The sequence below is a fragment of the Lagopus leucura genome, unplaced genomic scaffold (genome assembly GCF_019238085.1).
Source record: "Lagopus leucura isolate 7727_CA_CO unplaced genomic scaffold, USGS_WTPT01 145-14_obj-0_obj, whole genome shotgun sequence".
NCBI lineage: Eukaryota > Metazoa > Chordata > Aves > Galliformes > Phasianidae > Lagopus > Lagopus leucura.
The window spans coordinates 26,934-53,992 of NW_024964493.1; the positions used below are offsets into that span (position 1 = coordinate 26,934).

The 27,059-nt window shown below is 51.0% G+C and overlaps 1 protein-coding gene across 4 annotated transcripts; it reads right to left on the reverse strand.

Moving 5' to 3' along the window:
* SH3GL1 (SH3 domain containing GRB2 like 1, endophilin A2) lies at positions 1 to 26,611 on the reverse strand. Of its 4 annotated transcripts, none has more exons than XM_042892107.1 (10): positions 26,447 to 26,611; positions 9,642 to 9,710; positions 9,457 to 9,529; positions 8,574 to 8,717; positions 6,576 to 6,709; positions 5,578 to 5,736; positions 5,105 to 5,208; positions 4,048 to 4,172; positions 3,520 to 3,573; positions 1 to 2,203 (listed from the first exon to the last, which is right to left on the reverse strand). In XM_042892107.1, exons 1-10 carry the CDS (start codon positions 26,489 to 26,491, stop codon positions 2,007 to 2,009), a joined length of 1,104 nt encoding a protein of 367 aa, XP_042748041.1. In that variant the 5' UTR covers positions 26,492 to 26,611; the 3' UTR covers positions 1 to 2,006. The 4 variants fall into 4 exon arrangements, with proteins under 4 accessions (XP_042748041.1, XP_042748040.1, XP_042748044.1 ...); XM_042892106.1 differs by having other exon boundaries at positions 3,520 to 3,576; XM_042892110.1 differs by lacking the exon at positions 26,447 to 26,611 and adding an exon at positions 15,336 to 15,362 and having other exon boundaries at positions 3,520 to 3,576.
* Positions 26,612 to 27,059: the final 448 nt, after the last annotated feature.

Genomic DNA, 27,059 nt, shown 5'->3' on the forward strand with positions numbered 1-27,059 from the left:
TTAGAAAGAAGAAAACATTTAATACTTTTATTCAGAGATACAAGATGAGATTTGGGGGTCTTTTTTTCTTTTCTTTTCCCCTTTACAAACCATTACAAAAAAGGTCTTGCAAGTTGTCCCAGCTGACAGACTCATCTCCATCCACCTGAGCAGGAGCCAGCAGCCCTGGGCCATGGCTGCAGCCCTCAGTGGGGCAGGGACAGGGCACTGAGGCCATCAGTCCCTTCGGCCCCCTGCACTGCTGGGAGCTGGGGGAGAAATCCACGTGTGCTCCCACATCCTGCACCAGGAGGGAGGGTCAGGCACTGGTGCCAGACGAGGGTCAGCCCACGGTGTAGCAGGGGACCAGACGTACATCAACATGCATGGTTAAAAACATTAAAAACGTTCTGTGTAAATGTAACAGGAGATGGAGCAGCTGCAGTGTGGGGCTGGCAGGGAGCTAAGGCTTGCATGCGTGGCCAGGAGGTTGCTGGTCAAGAAATGCAGTGCCAGAGCCCTGCTAAGTGCTGCAGCAGAGGTGCCAGGCCCCCAGAGCAGGGAAACCATTTTTCTATCAACACTGGAAAAGCAAGAAATGGAGCTCAGGAGCTGTGGATGCAGTGCTGTGCTCTCTTCCCCAGGAGCTGAGCACTGTAGCTCCCAGCCCCGTTCCAAAACGTGTATGGGGAAAGAGGTTGGGAGCAGCCAGGGCAGCCAGGAGCAGGGCAGAAGGGGTGCAGAGATATAAGATGCCTTTTCCACCAAATGCATTTGCAGGGTGCAGAAGCTGAAGGTCACAGAGCCCAGGGTGCAGCTTCTCCCAATGGGTGGAGATGAACATGGGGAGGGGGCAGAGGAGGGGCAGCAGGAAAGGCACGTGAGGATTAACCTGGTCCAAAGCAAGCAGCCCCAAAGAGCAAGCAGAGGGACTGCAGCTCAGCCTCATGGGGTTCTGATGGGGAGAACAAGCACAGAGCTAGCAGGTGAGAGGATCTTGCATGGGACCATTCTGCAATCTGCTCTGCCTCACCATGGGCAGGAGCCATCATCTGCCTCCCTTGTCTGGAGCTAAGAGTTGGACTCGATGATCATTAAGGGTCCATTCCAACTTGGGATATTCCGTAGGCAGACCCTGGGCTGCAGCCCAAACTGCCCCTTGAGTCACCCCTCAGTTTTGCAGGTAGAGGCTGCAGCAGGAAAAGCCCAAACTTCAGAAGCAACCCAGCTTAAAACATTTCCAGGGCAGAAAGGAACTGAACCGTGCCGTGCCACGGAGAGGACAGAGAGCCAGCACCATGCATCAGACATCTCTGCCCCTCTCCAGGGAGGGGAGGGACAGCACAGAGGCTCAGCACTGCCTTGAGCTGGTGTAGTGTTCCATCTGTGTCATAGTGTTGCTCTGCTCCGTGCTTTCTCCACTGAGCCCTGGCTCTGGGGTGCTGAGGAAGCTGAGTCCCTTCCCACAGCAGCTGGGTGTCAGATGGAGCAGGGGCTGTAGGCTGAGGGGAGGTGGGTAGTGTTCAGGGGCAGATGCCCACACCATCCTGAAGGAGGGGCAAACCTCTCACCCCTCCACGAGGCTCAGGGCTGCTCAGCACCAGGTGACCTGGGGTAATGATCAGCATGAAGGTCATGCACCCCGGCTCTCCAGCACAGCCAACCTGGTTCATATGGAAACTGGACCAAAGGAAAGACAAAAACTGGACAGGGAGAGGCCTGTGACCCAGCTTGAACGTACAGACTGGAAGAACCTGGCAGGATTCATAAAGTACCTAAGTTCAAGCACCAGAAGGACACAAAAAAAAAACCAAAAACAAAAGACAAAACATATTCTCCAGGATAGGGCTGTCTGACCCTTCTGGCTTGTTCCCTGGTGGCAAACTCACCCCGAGATGATACAGGAAATGGCCGTGTCTTCTCTCCCCACCTCACTAGAGGGCTCGTGTCAGGACAAACGTGGAATGCAGGCTCGGCCCTGCGCTGTGAGGGGGCACGAGTGGAGAGGAACGGGGAGAGCTGCCAATTCACTGAGGTAGCGGAACCAGCACTTCCACGTAGTTGAGTGGGAAGAAGCCTGACTGGCCATTGATCATGCCCTCGTACCAGTTTTCATCGATCTGGTTGGTCAGGGTGATGATGTCGCCTTCCTTGAAGCCAAGCTCACCATCGTTCTCGGGTTCAAAGTCGTAGAGCGCCTTGCAGCAGGGCTGGTCCAGGTGAGCTGTGGGGAGAGTGCATGCGAGGGGTGAGGAGGCTGCCTACAGTCCTGCCCCAGCCCCACAGCTGGCAGCCAGCCACTCACTCCAGTCCCAGACACCAAACCAGGTCTGGCAGAGCCAGGACTCACACAGCCCCAGTGACACGAGCGAGTATTGGGGGCTCTGCCCTGCCTGGGAGAAACTGTTTGTTAGCTCTGCCCCCAGGATGGTAAAGCATTAACTCAGTCTGAACTCTTCGATGGGTTTTAGCACAATGGCTCCTCTGCCTTCTTGTTCCAAACGTTTCCCTTCATAACTTGCTCCCAGAGCACAGCCCCAACCCCTGTACCTTCCCTGTGCCACCCACCCCACTCTAATGGGAGAAGAGCAGCCACTAAACTTTGCAGCTGTAGAGATTCTACTGAGAGCAAGCTGAGCTAATGCAGATCACCACAGTCTCCAGGGCCTTAATTCCCTTCCCTGTTGCTCAGCACCTGGCATGGCTCTGTGCTAGGGCAGGGGAAATGGCAGAACAGGAGGCCCAGCACACCTGGACTGCTGAACTTCCACAGCACAAGAGGGCTCAGCATTAGAAGAGAACTCAGAAAACACCAAAAGCAGCAGCCAAGCAGGTTCATTTCTGAGAGAGCTTCTCAAAACACCACGCTGGTTCCACAACCACAGCATATAACCCTTTCCAGGCTCCTTAAGCCCTCCTACCCCACTACTGTACCACCATGAGCCCCTCGCTTGCCCCACTCTGATGCCTCCAAGACACAGATTCAGCCTGCCCCCGTACCCCAATGAAAGCCCCACGAGCTCCTTCAAGTCAACCTGTGGGCCCAGCCTGGGGACTTGCCACCAGTCACAACCCATCTGAGGCTGCTTGCTGCCCAGACACCACAAAACCCACATCGTGTACCGAAGCACTGCCTGCTCTGTCCCCAGCTCCCAGCTGCAGGGTAGGGGACAGCAGGCAGTAGGTGCAGGAGTGGGACAGATCAGAGCTGGGAGGCTTGTAACAGGAGTGAGCTGGTTGATATCTCCTGGCAGAGCTCCTGATCTCTGTGCTCTCAAGCAGGACGTGCCCGCATGACGATTGCTGCTACAACTCATCCAGGTGAGCAAAAGCTTTAGGGTGGTAAATATCAATATAGCATGGTTGGGTTCATTTGGGCCTCAGCAGAGGTGATGTTTAGCTCAGCTGTTCTGCTGGCCAGGCACAGTGGCTCAGCACAGGGGTATTAGTGGCTTCCAGAAGCAGTGTCAAGGAAGGAGGAGCAAGGAGGGGTGGGGAAAGATGGTCACACATCATGCAGTGCAGTGGGAGGAAACTCACGGATACTCCTGACGGAGGCCCGGGACGGCTTGTCGGATCGGAAAGAGGAGGAAGCTGCTTCCAAACAAAAAGAGACATGCTTAAAACAACGTGAACTGGAGTGAGGGGAAGGCAGGGCCCAAAGGGAGGTTCTGTTAGGAGAAACATGGCATCCTGCATGCTGTTAGAAAACCATCTGCCTCGCTGGGACCAGGGAGGGACAAATGCAGCGTGATGGAAGATGGGGAGAAGAGATGTTTAATTTTTCCTTTCTGCTCTTGCTGTCACTGACTGGGTGCTATCAGTCAGTGACCCAGACTGCAGGCTCTGCTGGGACTTCTCCAAAGTCAAGAAAACAGAGGCTGTTGGGCCTCAAGAGAAAATAGCCTGACTCTAGAGATGTTTAAGACACTTCCAGAGCCACCAGCTTGTGCAGGCACATCCAACACATCAGAAACATAACTCTTAGGCAGAGCAGTTCCCCTCCATCCCCAGGACACTGCTCCAGAGACACCTGTGTGCACGATGACATACATGGGGCAACTTTACCTGAGACTTTAGGGGTGGGAGCACAAGAGAAGCCCCCGTTAGATTGGTCACTCTCTCCAAAGTCATACGTCTCCCTGGGTTTGGGCTTGTATTCCCGCCTGGGACGTGAGGAGGCCTCCCTCATTCTGGCAGAATCAAAAGAAATGTGGATAAATTAAAGTGAAAATGAGTCTGAGAAGATCAGTGCACATCTTGCTTGTTGGTGTGAATGCTTTGGAAAAGGCATGATGCATCCAGAGCTAAAACATGAAGCTCTGTCCTCAGCTAGGCAAGGCAAACATAACTGACCCCTTACAACCATAGAGGGACGAGTTTCAGTTGCCTCCACCTCAGACCTATAACTCAGCTTTTGGAAGACAACACTCCTAGGCTTTGTTGTAGAGGCAGCTCAGGCAACCACTGCTTTCAGGCCAGCAGAGGACACTCGTGCTGCACTTTGAAAGCTCACAGCAGTAGGATACTCCCAGCTTTTCTCAATTCCAACCAGACACAGCATCCATTCAGTGGTTTCTTCTATGACAGAAGAGCAGCAGGGCAGCAGTGCTAAACCACCAGGAACTCCAGCTCCCTAACTACAACTGAAGCTAATGGCACAAAGACACTAAGCTAGGAGGGGACAGGCACATTCAGGTCATGACATCTGATCCATCTGCTCCAGCAGCACGGTTACTTGATCCCAGGTCTAGCTAAAAGATATCTCCTGGTCAAGGCCCAAGATGCAAGGAGCTGTGGGCGCTGGCATTAAGGGTGCACTGCATATCCGCCCTTTCTCTGCCAAATTCAATATCAAGTTCCCTGGGAACTGCACACTCCAATTCAGGCATCGCTCAAAGCAGCAGAAACTGGCTGCCCGTGAAGCAAGGACAGACATGTTTTGTATGTCAGAATGTGCCCATCACTGATCTGAATGAGGTTTGGACCGAAGCTGCAGTGACTGCAAGCACTGGCTTTAACACCAGGGGGCAGATTCAGACAGGGAGCCAGGTATATTTACAGGCAAGTGCCATGCAGAGCTCATGGCTGTGAGAACAGAGTGCCCAAAGCCCCCAGGACTCACCTGCGTTTGAGCTTCTCTGCCAATTCATCCAGGATCTGCACTGCCTGCCTGTGGTAGTCCAGCTGAGCATCCACCAGGGCCGACAGCTGGCTCACCTGCTCAATCTGAGAGAACCAAACCAAGGCAGGATGATTGGCTTTCCCTTGCTGACAGAAGACTCCCACTAGGGCTGAGATTATACTGGGAAATGTGCACAAGGGACAGCTTCCCCAGGGAAATGAGGGTGAGGTTTGGGATTTCAGGTACATGAGACCAGGCTCTGGCTCAGACTCAGCAGAATGGCTCCCATTCTCCCACTGTCTCCCACCCTGAAGCCTTCCCTTCCCCAGCTGGTCAAATCCTTCCCAAGGGTGTTGCATTATCTGGCCAAACTCATTCCCAATGGCACCCTCACACAGATGGAAACACAAAAGCCACCCCCAGCTCTCAGCCCCAGGAGCAGCAAGGAGTCCAGGCGCCCTCTATGCACTTACATCAGTTTCTAGGAGGTTGTGCATACTGGTCTCTGCTACTTCCTTGGACTCTTCAAACTTCTCCATGGCCTGTCGGAGTTCCTCATCAGGGATTTTTCCCTGTCGTTTCTTCTTGTAATCAAAGTCCAAGCGTCTGCCTTCCAGCTTCTTGAGATGGTGCTGCGAAGAAGACAGTTATGAACAGCAAAGAAAAAAGAGGAAAGAACCAGAGACTGGGAGCAACTGATTTTTTGTGTTGAGAAGGCAGCACTGGTCACAGGCCAAGCTCATTCGTTTCAGAAGCTTGATCTCAGAGCATACACTTCTGTGGCTCCCATGTTTGTTCAGGTTGCAGCACAGGATAGAGAGCTGCACATCAGGGGTGCTGTGAGATGATGCGGAGGAGCAGACAGTTTGGCAAAGCATTACTGCTGTAGGTGCTTCTTATTAAGGAATAACCTTCAAGTATGGTATGGAAATATAGTTTCACCCCTTTCTAGCTGGGAGCTGGAGGAAAACAATGTGATGAGCAGCCCAGGTCTGTTCCTCATGCAAGGTTTTCAGGGAAAGGAAGAACTGGCTCTACTTCGAGCTCCTCGTGAATGACAGGGATCTCTACAGATCAGGAATTGGGATACAGATGCTGAATATTATATCCTGTAACAGCTTAGGGTCAGAACTGTTTAAATCAGCACCAAAAGCAAGCAGCCCAGAACATATGTTGGGATACACTATGACAGCATCCTCCATAAAGAACAGTGAATGAACTACTCCAACCTACACCCAGCTGTAGAGGCTGCTCAGGAGCAGTGGCAGTGGTGCTGGATACACTGATCAGGAGAGCAAATACTAGGAAATATGGAGAGAGAATGCACATCACATGCAGGGGAACAGAAGTGGTACCTCTGCCTGTCCACATTGTTTTCCACTGTGATGGAGCAAGTGGTTACATGCACTGATAGCCAGAACAGGCCAGCATCTAAGGAGATGAACAGCAGAGACAACACCGTGGCGTTTACCTGGATCTCTTTCAGGTCTTTGTCACACAGGTTCTGGAGGGGATCAATGAAATTTTGTTTGACTTCAATATCCAGTGAGTCCTTCACTTCAGCCAATCGTTTCATAGATTCCCCAGCATCAAGCAGCGCATCGCCTTTGAGTGAGAAAAGGAAGGGAAGAGAAAGGGAGGAGGAGAACAAGCCAGCCGGTTAAACAGAGCCAAAGTCTGTGGCAGCTGCATGCAGAGCCATTCTGCCATGATACCCAGCATGTGCAACTTCTGTCCTATGCCAAAAACCTCCACGTTTCTACATGGAGCAACTTTCTGAGCTGAGCACAGGCAGCGCTGACTGGCGTGACAGCGGGCAACGGCATGTTGGTGCAAACTCCACACAAGACACTTCACCAATGTGCTTCATTTTCTTCCTCTGAACACAAGGAACAATCTCTACGAACCACACAGAGAAAGGGAAAAGTATTTCGTAAACAGCTTTGTTAACTCAGGGAGTCCCTGAGCTACTAATTGGCTGAGCACAGCTTTAACCTTGCTCAGCCACTGCTGGCAGCAGAAGCTGGGGGCAGAGTACATTTGGCCTGATTGAGCCAAGCCATCCCTTTGTTCAGATGGCTTTTAAGCCCAGAGCACTCTTGACCAACCTCTCAAGTTTCCCCAGATGTCAACAACAAACCTGCAGCCTTCTATTCATTTTGGACCTCTATCGAGCCAATCTTTTCTCTTTTTCCACCTCTCTCTGAATTAGAACTCAGAGTCGCTTATTGAAACCTATTTAGCTTTTCTAAAGCTCCCTCTAATGATGACAGTTAAACCAGACAGCCTCGCTGAAAAGCACTTTTAGTCTGGGCTTTTTATTCCAGTGGAAACCATTTATAGATTAAATTATTCCTGTGCAGCTTTGGCAAACCAATCGTTTCAGCACTGCGTCAGCACAGGAGTTGATGCAGATGAAATGGAGAGTCAAGTGAAACCACCAGTCTGCTGTCCAGGTGGAAAAAAAGCAAACGACAGAGTATCTGCAGAAGAATTATTTCAATGGTGCTAATTCTAGATAACCTGTCAAAATAAAAATTCATCAAGTTAAGTGTTTCTGTAAAGAGAGGCTATTAGAGGAAGCCAGGTTTGCTATGTTCTTCTAAAAACTTCCTTCCCCCTTGCTCTGCAATAATACTGGTTTCCTGCAAGCCAAGAGAGATACAGAGTTCTGAGTCAGCCAGAGATACCCTCGAGAATTCACCACTCCCACAGAGCAGCCAGGGCTTTGTAATTTTCCTGAAGCAAGAATGCTCCTCCCTGCACTGGAAGGGATCAGAGAGCTGTGCACTGCATTGGCTCTGTCACATGGGCAGGCTGATGTTTCACTGGATTGAGACTAATGTCATCAAAAAGCTTCACACCTCCTTCCTCCCTGCAAGTCACACGTGGCTTGTTTCATGATTATGAGAAGTCACCCCATGAAGAGACTTCTTGGCTACGGAATCCCCATAGCAGAGCTCTATGGCATATTAAAGCACCTCGTATTGCTCAGTCCAGTTTCCACATCACCACATTCAGTTTACAAGCACAGAGACAGTTTTTCCCACATGCAAGCTTCTCTCAGTACTCAACAAAAAAGTATTAGAAGGTTTTGGACCTAAACCTAATGTTGATTACGATCCAGTACCCCTGGGTTCTGCTTCTCCTTCCCCGAGTGGAAGCCTTCAGACCTCTTCTAAAGGCCAGTGTACAGAAAGGCAGCTGACAGCACAGACATCAGTGGTGAGCTGTGGATTTTGCCCTTGGTTTTGGTTTAAGGAATGAGGCGCAGTCGCTGCCATGCATTTGCTCTGAGACTGCTACAGATCTGGCACTCCAGCCTGGACCAGAGGCACATGCTGCTAAGTGATACAAAGGGTCCCAGAACCCTTCGGGAATCCAAAAGAACACAGTCTGGAGATTTGGCATCGGCCTTTGCTGTCTTATCTGCACGCTGCTGTAGGGTGCAGCCCCACGGGGCACTCACCAAAGTTGGAGTCCTCGCCCAGCTCCTTGCCGTAGCGGATCATGCTCTCCCCCAGCAGCCCTTCTGACTGCGGGTAGCCAGGATTCTTCACCTGCCCACGGATCTTCGACATCGTGTTCAGCATGGTTAGCTTGGCTCTGGAAGCTGGCACAGAAACAGCCACAGCCGTGTTTGTAATTACTCGGACTTGCCAGCAGCTGCTGGCCACTGCCAACTCTTTTCTTTTTTTAAGTGACTCCCAAAGCCAAGAAGTGCTATTGTCATCATCTACCAGAAATATCACTTGCTATGAAAAGTAAAGTTTCTTTTCCAAGGCAGCAAATAAATATAGATCCCCACAGCTAACTGGTGAAGGCCAAAGGAGTTTCCCCAGCCCTCCCGTAGTCCCTGGAGCATCCTCTGAGCAAGCTGCCTGGAAACACACAGGACAGCAGGCTCCGGAGGTGATGGTTACAAAGCTAACCATCCCTTTCCAAGCCAGAGATGACATGTTTTCAGGACACCCTGGTAAAAACAGGTCCCCTCCAGATCTTTCCTAGATCCAAGGTTAAAGATGCGTCTGTTTTATTCACTGTTTGACAGCAACAGCAGTATCTTACAGCCCAGAAACACATCACTGGTCAAAAGGGCCGTATGACCACAAAGCACCTGTGAGCTAGGGTAAGACCCCACTAAGCTCAGCCAGTTAGCAAAGCCACAGGGAATGTACAGGACAGCCCAGCATACATCTGGTCAAGGTAGACAGCATACCTGGTAACAAATGTGGGCTTGGTGGCACATCTCAAGGCCATCAAGGTTCTCTCTGAGGTCTCTCTGCCTCTTTCTCTCCTACCCTCTTTGGGAGGCAGAGGGGGAAGTGGACAGCAGAGGTGTTGTCACTCACCTGGGTTTGGCTGCAGATATTCTATTGTTCTGGTCAATACTTCTGTAACTGCCTTGCTGGTCAAGTCCACTTTCTGTAGGAAAACAAGATGATCCAGCAGCAGTGAAGATCAGCTCAGGGCTTTGGCAAGGTCACAGAAGGCTTTTACGGGTAATTTTAGGGGATTTCTCCTATCCCTTACTCACTTTTTCCATTTCCTTGAAGTCATCGTCAAGTTTGGTCCCTTCTGCCCCTCCAACCTTTTCGCTGACCAGCTGCAGAAAAAGAACAAGGCAGGAAGAATCAGGCATGGCAGTGGCTGTCCACTCTGCCTCACGCAGAGAGGTATCGAGTCCTGGGGACAGAAAGGGAAGAGGGATGGTCCAGACAGCATCTGCAAGAGAAAGGAGGCAGTAGGAACAGCCCAAAGCATGGTAACAACATGCTGCCCTATCCTCCCACAGCACAGCTCAGCCTTCAGACACAGGCAGGATATTCCTCACCTGGCAGAAGCTGCAAAGCTCTTTAAAATCACAACTCACAGCTCCAACTCCGACGCTTTCTGGAAATAGGGAGCAACAGCATTGTCTCTCAACTCTGCTTCAAGAGAGGCTTCAATTTCACACAAGGCAAAATGCAAGTAAACAGGGAATTAGCATACTCTGCTTGCAGCAGCCAGTACAGAGCTAAGCCCAGAAAGAACCACTCAAAGCCCTCAACCACAACTCCTTGCAATCCAGATGGTGAGAGCTTAGGGCTCTGTATTTCAACATTTTTTAAAGAGAAGGATAAAGAGACTTAGAGAAGCTACAGGAAAATGTTCAAATCCAATTATCAAGGTATCTCTGATGTCTGTTCTAAAACAAGGCGAACACAAGACGTTTGACACAGCTGGGAAGGCAGGGTTGCTTTTAGCTATCTGCACCAAGGGCTTATCAGCTTTCTTCAAAATGCCACTCAGTGTAAGAAAAGACTTTTTCCCAAAGCTTCACCATTCACCTTCCTGAGCTGAAAGACACGTGCCAACAGTGCTTTATCAAATCCAACTGAAGAAGTGTCCTTCCATGCAACTCAAATGGAGAGGAACATCTCCTGCCCTGCCCCATTCCCATGTGGCAAGGCCAGTGGCAGCACCTGGGGCTCAACAGATCGGCCAAAGCTACCTGCAGTGCACCCACAAGCAACTGCCAGGCCCCAGAATGGATCTGTGCACAGCAAATTACCTCCACAGACATCAAAAGCGGTTTAGGAAATGGTTGCTGCCTCCCCAAGCTCTTGATGCCTGCCACAGGCCATTGCCAGGATTCCTCATGCTTGCAGTCAAAACTCCAGCTCTGGACAAACAATACAGGTTTGTTTACTTCAACATCAAATACTTGATTTTATCAAGTCTTTCTTCCTGTGGCGCCCATGGGGACTCAGAGTGGTTCCTTAGTTAAAGGACAAGGAAAAAAAACCTCTTTAAGCAAGCATCCAGTTCCAAATGCACTTAGAGATACCCCATAAGCTCCATGCGACTGCGCTCCCTGGGCAGTGCTTAGTCCCAAAATCAAATGATTGCTGTAAAACAGGGAAGTCTGCAGGGATTCAGCAAAGTTCTGCACCCCAAACTAGGAAAGGAAAACAATGAAGAAGCTGCAAACCAGGGTGCTAGGCTGAGCACTGCTATGGCTGATGTGCTCCTCGTGCCTCAGTGGTCGGATGGATATCTGCAGCTGCTCAGAGCTTCGAGGCATGCAGACATTACAGGGAAGAGGCTCAGAGAATGCAGAGAGCTCTTCTGAATGACAGCTCTGCACTGAGCAACAGCAGCATAAATCATCCCAAGGCCAAAATATCCTTTTAGAGCAAGAGTCTGAAAGAGCTGAGAAAGAAGACAGCAGCCTTTCAGGGCATCGCTTTGCCTGGGCAAGGCTTTTTTCTCTTTCTGGTGAAGCAGAGGACCTCAGATGTTTCACAAAGAGATTGCTGTGGTTCCCCTGGGCATTAAAACACTGGGGGAAAGCAATGGGTCAGCGCTCTCCAGGTTCACCCAGCCCAGCTCTCAGCTCTGGATTTCATTCTCAGATGCACACCCAGATGGATCTTCACACATCCCTGCACGTGCAGCCCCACAAAGGTCCATGCAGGTTTCTGGGTGCAGTGCAGCCCTCTTGACCTCACCAGCTTTATTCTAGCACCTGAAAGGACATGGGAAGTGCAGGGAGAGCAGGACTGTGGATTCAGCAAGCGTGCCAAGAGGGGCTCAAAGGGGTGTTATCACCGCAGAGCTGCCTGCAGATGGGCAAACAACCAAAAACTCAAATTCTTGCTTTTTTTGGATCCTTGCTCTGTGCTCGGGGTGCCAGCACACACTTCTGCCTGCCAGCTCTGAGCTGGGGAAGCACACATTCCTCTTTGGAGCAGGGAAAATAAACCACAAAGCGGTTGCTCTGCCTTGCAGACCCTGCGTGGGCACTCACTGCCAGCTGCCACCACCCACTCCTGTGCTTCTGTGCCAAAAGACAGCTCGACACGCAGCCTCTGTGGCCAGAAAGGGGCTCCTACACAGCCCAGAGCAGCACCTCCAGAAAGGTCCTTTCCTCTGCAATGCACCTGAGAAGAGTACAATTAACCGGAGTAATTCCATCCCTGCTTTTCTCCACCCGCCCACAGATTTGCAACCCAGAAAGCTGCAAATACAGCCTGTGATGGAGAGCTCTGCTGTAATCGGGGACTGCATGCCATGCTGTACACAGTGATCACCACAGTGATTTTGGAGGCTTAACACTCTCTCAGAGAGCATAGAGATGTGGAGGGGGAAAATTCGCTTGCAGACTAATTTAATCCTCCTTTTGACATCCAAGAAATGCTACTGGTGCCCTGCTGTGAAGGACGAATACGACTGAGGTTTTCTCCCTGCTGGCTCTAATTAAGCTAGGAGGCTTCATCTCAGGAGGAAAGAAGGAGGGACTGTGTGCCATCTCCATCCCAACAGTCCCAAATCTGTCAGGCACAGGACAAACTAATGCCAGTTCCCCTCTGTGCCAGCAGGGATGTGAGCCAGGGACACGGCCAACGTCCTGTTAGCCCAGGCCCATCCATCCTGGAGAAGGGATCTGATCAGTACTAATCAATATCCAAAGGGAGGGAGGTCAGGAGGATGGGGCCAGGCTCTGTTTGGTGGTGCCCAGTGACAGTACAAGGGGCACTGGGCACAAAATGGAACCCAGGACAGGGCATATAGCATAATGTTAAGCCTACAGGAGACAGTACTGTAGCTTAGTGCGAGAGAAGCAGGACACAGTGGAAAAGCAAAAGCCCTCAGCTGTACTGCACAGCAGCCAAAGCTGTGTGCTTCCTGGAGCAAATATTAGCACAAGGCAATACAGTTGGGCGTCACAGATCGGCGAGATAAAACGGCTTCGAAACAGGATGGCTGTTTACCTGGCACTATAACCACCAATCTGTAGGGTCAGAAAAAGGGACGAAGCAGACGGTGCACAAACAGTCCAGCAGAGAAGCAACACCCGTGTATAATTAAAGCTTGCTGGCAGTAAAAATGTGGCCCAGATAGCTCAGACCTGAGCTCAGGGCGTAGGGAGGTACGGTGATTGCAGTCCTGTTGGATGGCTCTGGTTCTGTGCCAGGGTGCAGTGGTGGATCCCACCCAGCAAACACCTCCACAGCACAGCACTTGTCTTTGCTTCGTCTGTCTCTTTGCTCCTGACTGTATTTTGCAGATTCTGCAGCCTCATTTTAACAAGGATCGACTCGCAGGGGCTTCAATCACACTTACCTTTGGTGTTCCAATGCTACCAAAGGGCTGTGCGTGGCAGAAGATGTTCAGAAATGAAAGCCCTTTTGTTAGCTAACTACTGCAACAGGAGCTTGGCAACAGGGAGGGGAAGGAATGAGCTGTGTATGCTGAAGGATAAGAAAGACAGGATGGAAAGGGGCTTCTCTTATAGCAGAGAGTGGGAGAGAAACGTAATCCCAGGGATGAGGGAGGGCTGTGCCGTCTCTCCAGACACAACACAAAATCCACACACCCCTCCTCACCCTCACCAGCCCCCTCCAAACCCACCACTCCTTCATTCAACCTACACAACTGCCCTTCAACCCCAGGATGAACTCGTGGTAAATAACAAACCATCGGACAACGCTCTCGTCATTTGGTTCACCCTTACGTAAACCCGATGAATCAGACAGACCTAGCAGGCATCTGCTGCTGCCCACGCCATCGCTGAAACCTAAACAGATCCCAGTGGCATTAAGTAGGACCTTGGCACACCCACCCCAAAGCTGCACTCCCCTCATTGCAGGCTGGCTGCAGCACCACCCTTTTAACACTCCTGCAAAGAGATGGTGACATGAGGCCGTGCCCAGGGCATCTCTCCGCACAGCAGGTGCCTGTGGATGTATTTAGGAGTACAGAGCATCAAGATATTTTGCAAGCAGCAGATGTGTTCCCAGAGTCAACGAGTGGCAGCTCAGAGCAATGGGATGTTGCTGCATCACACCAGCGCTGGTGATGGAGGAAGGACAGACGTGTAGGGAAAAAAAAGGGAAATCAACGTACATTACAATCACCAACCATGAAAACAGAGCCAAAACCGAGTGGGAAGATGCCACCATCCAAACCTTCTGCAGTTGAGGAGTGCTGGTGAAGCCCCTCCATCTCAAGATCCAGCAGAGGGCAGATGTGCAGCACTGGCCCTAAAAGTGAGCAAGTCTTTGGCTGCCCAGCCTGTGGATACAGGAGGCTGAAATCAGTGCTGTGCCAACGAGCAGCTGCTCCACAGGGACCTCACACATCCCGGTCCAACACACTGCTCTTCAACTTTCAAGTATTTTCAATTGGGAAATTAAGGTAGTCAGCTGTAGGATGCAACTTCCTCGAACAAGCACAGCTCATCAAGAACGAAAAATACCTGTTTTTTCTTTCAAAACTTACATTTTTTCCCCTTAGCAAACAGCCAGCGCTATTTATAACATATCAAACACATGCAATCGCTGCATTCAAAGCAGTTGCCCACACTGCAATGAAAACATTATCCTTCCCAAGACTGATGTGCCAAAGCCTTCTCACTCCTCCCTGCGTCCTGCCTCAGCAGAAAGTGCTCTTTTGAGAAATAAAAACCACAGACAAGCAAACAGACGAGCAGCTCTGCCCTGGTTGCCTGCATTAGAAAAGAGCAAGTTCAGTGGGAAAGAAAAAATAAAGGAAAAAAGAAAACAGTCCACAAACTGACTAAAAAGGTGCTGTAGGTGTTTTGAATCCCAGATGAACAGGGCTTTAGTGTAACACAAAATCCTGGTCGAGAGATGCAGTTAAGGGAAACACAGCTGTAAGTGCTGGGCTTGCTGGTGAGCAGTTTCGGTAGTGCACAACATTGCTGTGAGCTGTGCCTGTGGGAGCTAAATAAAGGCACTGCAACAGCTCAGTGAGGCACAGCGCCCTGGAATGAAGTGTAATTTTTGGTTGTCTTCACTAGTAGCTTCATCATCACAAAGGAGGAGGCAGCGGGGTGCTCACAGCTCCATGCAGCCAACACAGCTCGCTGCTGCTGCACGTATATTTAGAACAGCTGGGCAGCATGTGGCTCTAATCCCTCAAGCATGGTGCTGCACTCTCCTGCTGTGGGGTCTGTCAGCAGCAGGGCTGGAGAACCCCAAAATCTATTCCTGAAACACACTCTGCTCCAGCACCTATGAAGCACCCGTGCTGTCTCTAAGGTCTCATGGCAATTGTCACCTTCCCACCACGATCCTTGGCAGCGTGGCAAGATTGGAAGGTGTTCATCCAACAGCAGGCATCACTTCTCCTCCATCCCTGTTTCTCGCTGCTCACTGCATCCTCAGCTGTGGGCCAGGAAAGCAGCAGCAGCCCACTGGGAGCACTGGCACTGCAAACACACCTTTTGCCCTCATTGAGCCTGCAGTTCTCTCTGGCATCTGTCCATCTTTGCTTCTTATCCTCGATCACATTCTGCCTCCTCAGAGGCTTTCAAACTCTTAGAAAACAGAAGGCATCCTTTCTTAAGGAATGACGCTGCAGAGAGGTAGCAGGCATCCCAGTTTACCCAGTGATCAGCACACCCACAGCAAAGTGCATCCTAATCTGGGCAACTTCTGACCTACTTTAAAGAGAAGGAAACAGACAGAAGTGTTATTCTATGGAATAAGGGATGAACAATTATCGTCTCGTAACAAGGAGGAAGGCACATTCCCTAGCAAGCCTCCATGCTTTGAGCAGCCAAAGGATGCTGAGAGTCCCCACAGTGCTCTGTAGGTCCTGGCACAGCTCCACCACATCTGCCGGACTTCCTCACCCAAAAGTCATCACTCTAAGCAGAAAAGAGGAAAGAGAATGAGAGGAAGTGATTTGCCTACTGTCAAGAGCAGGTTAGCAGCAGAACCATAACCAGAAGTGGGATATGACTCGACAGACACTGCCCTACCTTTTCTCACACTCGGTTTGGCTGCAGGAGGGCAGATCAGAGGAAGGCAAACAGCAGAAGCTCTCACCTCCCCGTCCCTCCATGTGAGACACTGCTGCTGGCTCTTAACATCAGTCCTGCTTTCATCTCATTTCTCTGGGCATTCAGACCTGACGGTACCACCTGCCACTTACCCCATCCCATCTCCCCACTCACATAAGTGTTTTCACTCTGGTATCCAGCCCTCAATCTTCTGCTGGGCTTTCTTGCCTTTACTGCTCCTTTCTTTTACAGGAAGAGCTACTCCCTTCTGAGACCAAGCACCATCAATGAACCTGTGCAAACACACACAGAGGTGCTCCTGCTGCCTTCTGCCCTGCCCCCTTTCCCTTCCTTTCCCTTCCCTTTCCTTCCTTCCCTAGCAAAATGCCTTCAAAGTGACCTCAGGTTGTAATCTTATCATATAGGAACTGCAAAGAAAGAGCTGTCATATGCAAAGACAGCTTTCTAGGGAGCCACCTGTCCAATCACCTACTCAAAGCATTATCGAATGACTCATCTCCATCCAGCAGATGGGCTCAGAGGAATGAGGACAGCATGAATTAGAAAACGTAACTTAAGCAGGAGCCAGCAGGTCTCACTCGCAGAGCTAAGGCCAGTGCAATGCAGACACTGCCCATTTGCTTGGGGAATTCATCCTTTCATTTTCTGTAGCTGGATGAACAGCATTTGAGTCTTAGCTTGTAGCAGGGGCACGCTGCTGCCCTGAGCACAGATTGGCACCAGAGAGGAGAAGTTTCAGTCCTCACCTCCTGCCACGGGCTTACCACATGAAAGCAGGCACCTCCCAACAGTCAGCAACGAGGCCTTGCATCACATTTTCTCCTGTTATTAGCTACTTCTCACTTGCTTTATACCAAATGAGACATCATTTCTATTCAGCTACAGTTAAAAAAACTGGGTCAAGCAAACAAGTGAAAACAAAACCACAGGGAAAAAGCAGCAGCAGTTTTCCCCTGTGCAACTGGCACTGCCCATCTCCTCGCCCACCTGCCACGGCTGCAGAACTACAGTAAACTGAGGGGAAATGGGGAATATTTGCCTTGCATTCCGATTTCCTGCCCAACCTCCCCACATCCTATCTCCAAAAGCCTTTGTTAATCACTGCCTGACTTGTCTGAAGTTGCTGAGCAATCACTTCCCAGCAGCTCCACCAGACCTCTGACGCAGGGGAAAAGGAGCTGCTGCCATTTGACACTTGGAGCTGCTCAGTACATAGGGCAGAAAGGCACAAAGTGCTGAAGGGCCTCCTGGAATTTGCTTTTTGCCTCTTTTGTGAGGCAGCAGCAAAGTCCTGATGACGCTGAAGCAGAGCAACCAGCAGCCTGTCTATGCTGCTGCCAGGGATATCAGGATATCATGAAAAGCAATGGAAAAAAAATGAGGGTTTCTGACAACTGGAGGTCCCAAACACAGCAAGCATGAGGCAGCTTGCAGGAAGGGCTCTCAAGAAGTAGACAGGATTTCTGCTCCAGTGAAAAGTGAAACACAAGAACAGTACCACCCCAGGGCACAGGGCAGTGTGGTATCAGCATTGGATGGATATCACTGAATGGTATCATCAAGCAAAAGTACAGCAGAGCTCAAAGAATGTCACAGGGCTGGGAATGGGGCTACAGAGCTGGTCAGCTCCAGGTCTGCAGTGTGATGGATGAGGCCAAGCCATGCTGATGGGACACACTGAGCAGTTAAGTAACGGGGTTCAGACACGTGTGTGCAGGTTCAGATGCAGACTGTGTGAATGAGGACTGGGAGCTGAGTCAGCAGTCAGGCTCATGGGCAGACCAGATCCAAAAAAGGCGGTGAAAGGACTTCAGCAGCAGCTCAGACCTGTAAAAGGGAAGGTAGTGATCCCCCTTCCTAAGTGCAAGGGGAGCAGAGGAGGACAGAGCACAGCTCACGTCCCTTCCTTAACACAGGCTGCGTTGGCCAAACGAGATCTACAGCAATCACAGTGTACACAAACATCAAAGTGGGAGAGAAATAATTCAGAAAATCATACAAACACACGTTTTCCTTTGTTAACGTGAATACTAGGAAAGGCTTAGTGGTTATCACACCCCAGCACAGCATCCTAAGGAAAAGGAGAGGGGGAGTGACATCTGTAAGGCTGCGGGGAGCCAGCAGAGCCAGCTCAGGCTCCTGCAGTTTGCTTTCACTCTGCAGATTGCACTCTCAATGCATCACTTCAGCCTTTCTGCCTTGAAGCCAGAGAACCAGGTGTATCAGAAACCCCTCCTGCATTACCCTGTTTAAATACAGAAAGCAGATTCCTTTGCTCTTGGAAATGCATCCAATGCAATTAGGAGCTTTGCTACGTATGAGAACGGCTCCAGCAACATCTGGTGCTGAAGATTTGTGCCTGCTCAGTGCCCAGCAAAAGCACGTGTGCAGCCACACGTCAGCACCAAATGTAGTGCTCGCTAAATGCTTCACCACTTTGCTACACAGTGAAGATTAGGGAAAAAATCCTTCTGCTAAGAGCAGCACCTCCTTTCTCAGTAGATTTGCTTTGTGGGTGGGTAATTGTCCACCATTTTTCTGCTTTTTCGTTATGAAGGTGATAAGAATAATGTTAAATATAGCTGGTCCTATAAAATTAATACAAATTTGGTCAAGAAAGTGCCTGATATATTATAATAGCCAGGTAAAGTCTGGCCCAGCAAGCACATACGGCCTGGTTTTAAGTCCTGGGATGAATTATCAAGCATTTTTCTCAATCAGGTAAAGCCCTGTAAAGCTTTAATCACGACACAAACTTTACCTTCTGTCTGAAAGACAGAATTACATTACAGAGATGTGCTTCACTTTTCTGAGCAGAAGCACAAGCTCATTAGTGACAATGCTCTGAACTTCATTAACAGGTGAGAGAGGAAGATTCTCAGATCCCAGTGGCTCAGGAAGGAAATCCCACCTGCACCAGCAGGTACTGGTGACGAAGCCAGTGGCACAGGCTGGGATGAGCGTGGCGTGGGCTGTGCTCTGTGCACTCACCAGGAGGAGCAGCAGGGCAGGTCCTGACCCTCAGCCCCAGATGGAAACCATGCTGCTGCTGGAAGGGATCCAGGGAGCTGCTTGCTTACAGCTTCAGCCTGGATGGCTGCTGCCACGAAGCCCCAGCCTCCCAGCACGGCTGCTTCCTGTCAACAGGAACCTGAAAGTGATGGGGTTGCAGTTTAAAGGGATGGGTGGGGGCAGGTGGAAGAGGAAACCTTTCTTTCTCAAAAAAAAAAAAAAAGAATTATATACATATATATATTACTTTTATACAGGGAGAGGCCAAGGGGTGTGTGTGAAACTCGCACTAAGCCATGTCACACAGACCCTCACTAACAGAGAAGTAATGTGATGCTGCATGGCTCCTTCCTCTTCTGCTCCAGCTCTGCACAGATGTCACTCACCTGCCCCCAGCTCAGGGAAGCAGCAGGACAGCGAGGGGCCAGAGCTCAGCAAGGAGCAGATCTGTAGAATGACATGAAAGCCACGCTGCAGACAAGCAAGAGCAGAGCAACTCCCTGCGTGCTTCAGCTCTGGGCCCCAACTTCATCACTCACACTCAGGATTTGACCAACAAGCAAAGAGGCTGACAGCACAGCACTCTGCATGGGGCTCTTATGAAACAGCATGAATGTCCAGATGCATCACTGCTTTTCCATGTGAATGAGGCGAGCTGACATCACAAACCCAAGACCTTCTGAATTATGGATTTACTTTATTTCTGGGTTTGTTCTTTTTTCCCCAGTAGTTTGGCATCTTGCTTGGCAGTGGCACACGCCAGCAGCCTTCCCTGGCAATACAGCAACATGGTGACACAGTGCAGCAGGTCTTGCAATAACCCCCTCACGTTCCACTCCTGACAGAGCACAGAAGACCTTTTCACACTGCATTCTTCATCCATCTTGGCTCCCTGTAGGAACCCACTGTACGCCTCAGGTGGATGAAGCAGAAGTTGCCAGGAGACTCAGGGACTGTGGAAAGGTGCAGGTGAGGACGGTGCTCAGCACTTCCCAGCCCCCTAACGAACCTACTTGTGAGCACGGACATCTGCTCAGAGGGGCACAGACAGAATCTCTTCCCTTCAGCCAACATCAGCTTCTGCAAAAGAGGCTACAGCCCTCCCCAGGCACACTGAGCCTGCAGCTTTGATTCATTTTTACACGAGTGCTCCTGCATCTCAAGCGAGGCAAACTGCTCCACTCCTTCAGCAGCACTTCCATGCTATGGGTCCATGTCCCCCCGGGTCTGCCAGGGGCTGGATAGGGCTGCAAGTCCTGGCAAAAGGTGCTGGAGTATGGAGGAATGGGGGAGGGAAGGAACAACAAATGCACTGAAGGAATAAGTCAGCTTTTACAGAGCAGTCTGCCTGATCTCATCCCCATTTTGCTCTTTCCCAGGAGGAAAGTGTTGGCAGGGCGAAGCAGGAGGAAGGATTTCCTTCCACTTCTTCCAGCAACATCCCCCCCCTTCAGCTCTGTCTTACACTTTCAATACTTCACCCTCAAATTAACCCGTTAGAACAGTTAGACAAATAGGTAATTTTAGACAGGGTGAGATGACAATGAGGAATCAGCATTCCTGGTGCCACACGATTCCCCCACAGCTCTGAATCATGCATCCTCCCCGTGTCCCAGATTCCCCAGCTGTAAACATGGGATAACAGTGCTCTGTTTAACATGAGAAATGAGGAGGGAAGCACAGTGAGCTGAATATGGGGGAGCCAGAGCTTTCCTCCTCTGCTTTCTGTCTTTGCCTTTCAAGAACCAGAGCTTTAATGACGATGGGAACCTAAAAGCTGTAAAAGCAATCCTAAAAGGATGAGAAAAGCCAAGTCAACGTAACTGACACAAAGACGTGAACCTGCACCACCAGACAGGCTGGACAACAGTGAGAGAAGCTGAAAACTGGTGTATTCATGGGGCTGTTCTGACAATGATTAACGAGCAGAACAACGCTGCCATGCCAAGTATTTCATCAATGACAAATCATGCAAGAAAGGAAGGAAATTACTATTAAAATCTCCTGCACATGGGCATTTTAGCTAGATGGAGCAGCAGGCATTATAACAGCATTCAGTGAGGACAGGGAGAGGCACCCCTGGTCCCTGAAACCCAATGACTCTGAGGTTTGCTGAGAGCAGAGTACCTGCATTCTGCTTCACATTCGCACCTGCCATACTTGGATTTGCACACAGGCATCAATGAGACACTGGGCTCCAATGGCACAGAAGGCTGAGGGCTCCAGCACGCTGGGCAAGGATGACAGCAGCACTCTGACTGGCTGCAGAACACGGTTTGCTCTCTGACATTGCTGGCTGGCACTCTGAGCACCCAGGATCACATTGTGCTTGAGCAAATCCTCCTTTTCTCAGCCCTGTGACTCAGGAGCAGATGAATACTGAATGACAAACATGGGAGGCTGGAGGCGACTCTAGCCTGGGTTAATACTAATAGAGGAAAGCCTGAGTGCCATGGGAGAGAAGATAAGGCTGGGAGGACATGGCAAATCCCTCTACTTGCTGGTTCAAGTTCATATTTTCAGATAAGGCACTTGGACATTGCATCTCAGCCTGCCTTTGTCACCAAGGTTCAACCCAGCAGCACTGCCTTGTGCCAGCCTCACGGGGAGACCTGGAAGAGAAAACTGGAGGATTTGTTCTTCCAACTTCAAAACAGGAGCAAAAGAGATGCTGCTGTACACACTGACAGAACTGAAGGTAGCTTCTAGATGAATTTCGTTCAGCCCCAAGCTGAATTGACCTGTAGGAGCTTCAAGGCAAAGCACCGGTGTCTCCATGCTGTTTGTGCCCCTCGTGTCCCAGCAGGGCAAATTCAGAGAGTGCCCTACTCACCAGGCCTCTTTGTGCTCCTCACATCTTGCCTCTGAGGTCCACTGTCATCCTTTTTCTGAAGGATTCCCTAAAAGCCAGTATGACATTTGCATGTCAGTGCACAGCCTGGCTTGTCTTGAGGTTCTGTGCCCACTGTGGCACCGTGCTTCCTATGTCCATAAAGCTGCAGCACATCGGCGCTGGGGACACCACTGTCCTGACACCACTGTTCTTAGCCCTGCAATTCACATCCAGCATCTGCTATCAGTGGCTGAAGCTCTTGCAACGGTTGTCTTAAGCTGCAGGTGTGGAAGCATCTAGCAGTGTGGGAACAGCTTCCATCTGGAAACAGGCACAACTCAAAACGTCTGCAGCAGGACGGGGCACCAACAGGCCAGGGAAATGGGCCTCTGTGGGTTTTGTTTTCAGTGTAAAAGGTTATCCTGCATGCTGAGCAACCCATTTCCCTTCCAGCGGGAGATCCTGAACTGCACAGCACATCTGTGACACTCAGAGCAGCCCAGTGCCCAGCTGCAAACAGAGCAAAGGAAATGAGTGGAGAGCCATCTCCTGCCTGGGGGAGAAAGCCTAAGAGTGCTAGGAGGACTGGCTTAACTTTAGGAACTGTTAAAAGGTACAATGTGGGAAACAGGAGAGGGAAGAAGAACATCCTAAACTACAGCACAAAGCCTCAACAGAAAGAACTTCATAAAGGAAATCTCTCTGCGGACCAGACAAGAGGAAGAAAGACAAAAAAAGGGCATTGCCATCCCTCTCCTGGTCCTCACGCAGTGCCTGTGCAGTGTGTCTGGGCCAGGCTCGTGTCTCAGGCCTTTAAGCTGATGCTGCTGCACCTCAGCACCAGGCACAGGTGATTCTTCAGCCATTGCTCAGGACAGTGAGCACACACTGCAGACATACAGGGCATAGGATCCGCTTGTTCCTGGAGTGAAATACTGTCACCGGCCAAAGAGCACAGCCCAGGTCCTCAGATCAGGCACTCATGCTTTCAAAAATATCTTCAGGAGCCTCGAGAGCAATCATCAGACTCAGGAAAAAGTGTGTATGTTAAGGGCTTGGTAGTTTTAACGAGCACTCCCCTCTCAGAATACAGCTTTTGTCTTCTGCACACAGAGGGGGGAGGCTGCTGGTCTTTGTTCTGGGCCAGGGCTCTCTGTTCTCATTCTGCACACCCCAGGAAGGGAAGAGGATGTTATCCTACAGCTCTGAGGCTGCCGTGCTGCCCTACACACCGAGGGTTTTGGCATGGTCACTGAGTGCAGCCGTGACAGATTGCAAGCAGAAGGGTGGCTGGCAAGGAGCTCCTCAAGCACAGCAAGCACAAGAACTCATAGGGTGCTCTGGTTACTGAGCCTGAGCAGGACGAGCAAGGTTTGGGTTTGGTCCACGCAGAGAACACTCATCCTGTTCCACGTGACAACGACATTGAGGGCTGAGCAAAAGAAAGCAATGCCACTCTCCCACCTGGGTTGAATCCAACTCCATGCTGAGCCATCAGGGCTGATCGATGGGAACACAAGAATGTGTTTCATGTCTCTGCAAAGGCCTTGTTACACATGGAATGCCAGCAGTTGGCATGCCCCAGTGGGGACAGGGCTACCTGGCAGAGGGAGGGGACACGTTCACCAGTGCCACATCACAGTGCCTCCACCCTTGTCCCTTCAGTGGCAGATAACCCCCCTGACACAGGTAGCATGCTGTTCTGTAGGACAGCAGCAAGGAACCTGCACACGCGCTCATCTTGGCACTGGGTTCCCCAGGGAACAGCACAGACACATTTCTTTGCCCTGCTTATGCACCAAGTGTATCAAATGACAAATTAACAGAAAGCCTTGCAGATATTAAACCTTCCACTTTAGGACTTCAATTGGTTTGTAGAAAGAGAAAACAGTGCATGTGAAGCCATCTCTGCACTAGAAGGCTTCTGCATCTCCCTGAGTACCCGAGAGGCCAGCAGTGGACCACAGTGATGACAGCCTCCCATGCAGCACCCAGCTGGAGCTCCAAGCTGTGCATTTGGTTGCTTCTCCCCCACGGGAGAACACTTTCTAAAGGCTGGTTTTATTTTTGTACTGTCTTTTCTTTTTTTTTCCCTCTCTCCAGAGGAACATTTTGCTGTGAACTAGCAAAACCTGTTCTGGATGCACAGGCTCACGTCCTGCAGCATTGCAAGCATGGCTTTTTGCAGGGTACTGTAGGCTCTCTGCTGCATACGGGTGCGAGGCAGAAGCTGATGCCCAGCTTTATCCCCATACCCAGGACTGAAGGGCCCAGCATGCCTCGGTCCTGGCTGTGCTCTTCTTCAATTAATAACAGACGTGGAACAAAACACAACGTTTTAGGAAAGATCTTCCACATGTTTGGCTTTGGCAGCATCTAATACCTTTAAGAGAGCCAAAAAATAGCTAATCCTCCTCCTGCTTCAGCCAAGGAGTGGCTGAAGATTGGGACCAGGGGAGGGAAAGGGAAGAAGGGTGAAAATGAAAAGGAGAGGAGAACACAGAACAGGGGCAGAGCTAGAACCAGTCACTCTCGTTTCCAGACAAAGGACCTCTGCAGTGTGGTTCCAGCCACTGGAACCATGAAGGCAATAGCAGGGTCCACCCTGTGACTGCGCTTCTCCAGATCCTGCAAAGCAACTCTGCAACCCTACTGCAAATACCAGCAGAAAGGCTTCTTCAGATTTCATCACCTTCCGAAACCCTGCAGCAGCAGGAGCTGCAAGAGAGCCCAAGATGCAGCCACACACACACACAGCTTTTCCCCCACTGCAATATTCCTTGAGCACAAGCTAAGTGCTCAAAACAAGTACATGCAAGCATGCATGCAGATAAACGGGCTTCCAAGTTTGGACACTGGGCTGCTGCTCACCAGAGAGCTCACAGGGTTTAACTTTTCCATGAGTAATCAGATTGGTTCCTTTAAAAAAATAAAACACAGCATCCGTAAGAAAAACGCCCACCAAAGACCACATATGAATTCACTTCAGTTTACAGTAATTCCCCACAGAAAAGTTTCATCAGATGTTTTAGAAAGATGTTTCCAGGCTTTGGAAACACGTTGCTTCTGACTCATCGATGCGCTTTCACCTCTAATTGCCCTGCTACAACAACACTGCACATCTGTGCTAGGAAAGCCTTCCTACAGTTTCTTTTTCAGCACAACCTTCCCCCATGGAAGCCATAAAAAAAAGCCATAATAATGATGCAGAGATTTGTTTTCCTGTTGTAAGAAAAGGGGCGGGGAATGACTTCAGGAATGTATTACTTTGCTGTTTAAGCAAAATGCTTTCTCATAAACATGGCCAAGGAAGGAACCCATCCACGTAGCAAGCGTATGCAGATTGAGATTAGAAGGGTTTAAACTATGAGCATGGGAAGCAGAGCCTGTTGGTGGACCTGTGAGAAATTAACCTGCCTTAAATTGAAAACAGGGGCCCAAAAGCAGTGATTGGGGGACCCAGAGCAGTGCTGCTATGGGCGCGCTCCTAAATCCAGATTTGTTCCAAAAATGCATTAAAAAAACAATAATCCCAAGAGTTAATTTCAGGAACAACACCGTACTATAACTGCAGGAGGCACAAAAAGGCTTCGTTTGCTAAAAAACTGCTCTTTTGACAGTCTTCCCAAAGAGCAGAGCCCTGACGCACACAGATGGGGAGCTGTGCTTCTGCCCTGCTGAGCACAAAACCCTTCCCCAGTCCCAGAGCTATCACAGCAGTGGGAATTTCCCAAGGCCGTAGCGAACATCGCCCTGCAGACTGCATTTTATGCAACTGCTCTCCCTTTCCCCTTTAACACATTGCTCCTAAAATCCCTTTATTATTATTATTCCTAAATTTCTTTACTATCAGAGTGGTGAGGTGCTGGAACAGCTGCCCAGAGAGGCTGTGATGCCCCATCCATCCCTGGAGGTGTTCAAGGCCAGGTTGGTTGGGGTCCTGGGCAGCCTGGGCTGGTCTTAAATGTGGAGGTTGGCAGCCCTGCATGCAGCAGGGGGTTGAAGATTCATGATTCCTGACGTCCCTTCCAACCCTGGCCATTTTGTGATTCTCACTCTGTCCAGGAATTCCATAAAGCACAGGGATGGAAGCTCTTTGCCACATAGCTCCCAGTGAAGCCGCACAGATCTCTGCATCGTCGTGCTGGAGCCAAGTTCCTTTCGGTGACTGTGTCACTGTGCTGGCCTGGATGGAGAGCTGTGCTCATGTCACCACAACACCGATGGCACGCAGAGCTCCAGCAGTGCCTCATCTCCATCCAACACAGCAGGGAGGGCACCTGACGGCAACGGTGGGCTTGAACCAGGGGTGCTGTGACCCACTGCCACAGCAGTGGGGGATCAGTCCAGGGACTGCCATAGCAGGGATGGCAATGGAGCCCGAAACGGGTCTGCATGAAGGGAAGAGGCTCCGGCCAAGGGATGGGCGCCGGTAACGGGATGGGAAAGCAGCACAGACCGGGGAAGGGGGGGGACGGGACACCTAGGGTGTCCCAGGGCGGAACACCGAGGCGCAACGGGAGCTCGGCTCGTTGGCACGGGGCTACCGGATGGAAACAGCGGAACTGCCATCAGCCGGAGAGCGGCGAGGTCGGTAGGGAGGGTAGGAACGAACCTCCGGGAGCACCGAGAGCGGACGGACAGCAACGGCTAAGGGAAGGCGCGGATCGCGGTGCCTCACCTGGCTCGCTTTGTAGAACTGCTTCTTCAGCCCCGCCACCGACATGCTGCCTCCTGTGCCGACCGGGGACACGCAGCGGGCGGCGGGACGCCGAGGTGACACTCGGCAAACACGGAGCCCACCCGCAGACCCGCTCCGCCGCTGCCAACGCCGCCGTTTCCGCCGAGTCGCCGCCGCCAGGAAGCGACTCAGCCCGCCCCGCCCCAAAGCGGGAACACAGCGCCCCCTAGCGGCCTGGCGGAGCGCCACAGCGGCACCGCTGTTACGGGGGGGGAGAGGCGGACGGAGTGGAGGGGTGTTCGGCCTGAAAGAGAGAGGGGCTCTGGGGAAAGCTCGTGGCGGCCTTCCTGTAGCTGAAGGCGGCTCATAAACAGGAGGGAGAGCGACTTGGTACACGGGTAGGTAGTGACAGCACGAGCGGGAATGGTTTTTGAACGAAAAGGGGGGATTTTAGGGAAAAGAAAAGCCGGCACTGCAGCTGCTGGAATGACGCTCCCGCTCCCAGCACCCCATGCGCCAGAGGCGGACTACAACTCCCAGCAGCCTTCGCGCCAAAGCCACCCACTGACCGGGCCTCTCGTTGGCCACACGGCCGCCATTTCGCGCACCGTCT

Excerpts from the sequence above, each read along its gene's own strand:
- SH3GL1 (XM_042892106.1), bottom strand. The coding sequence starts at position 26,491 with ATGTCGGTGGCGGGGCTGAAGAAGCAGTTCTACAAAGCGAGCCAG. Across the intron at positions 9,530-9,641 it reads ACTTCAAGGAAATGGAAAAA|AAAGTGGACTTGACCAGCAA; the intron begins GTGAGTAAGGGA and ends GTTTTCCTACAG. Across the intron at positions 8,718-9,456 it reads ATATCTGCAGCCAAACCCAG|CTTCCAGAGCCAAGCTAACC; the intron begins GTGAGTGACAAC and ends TTTCTGTGCCAG.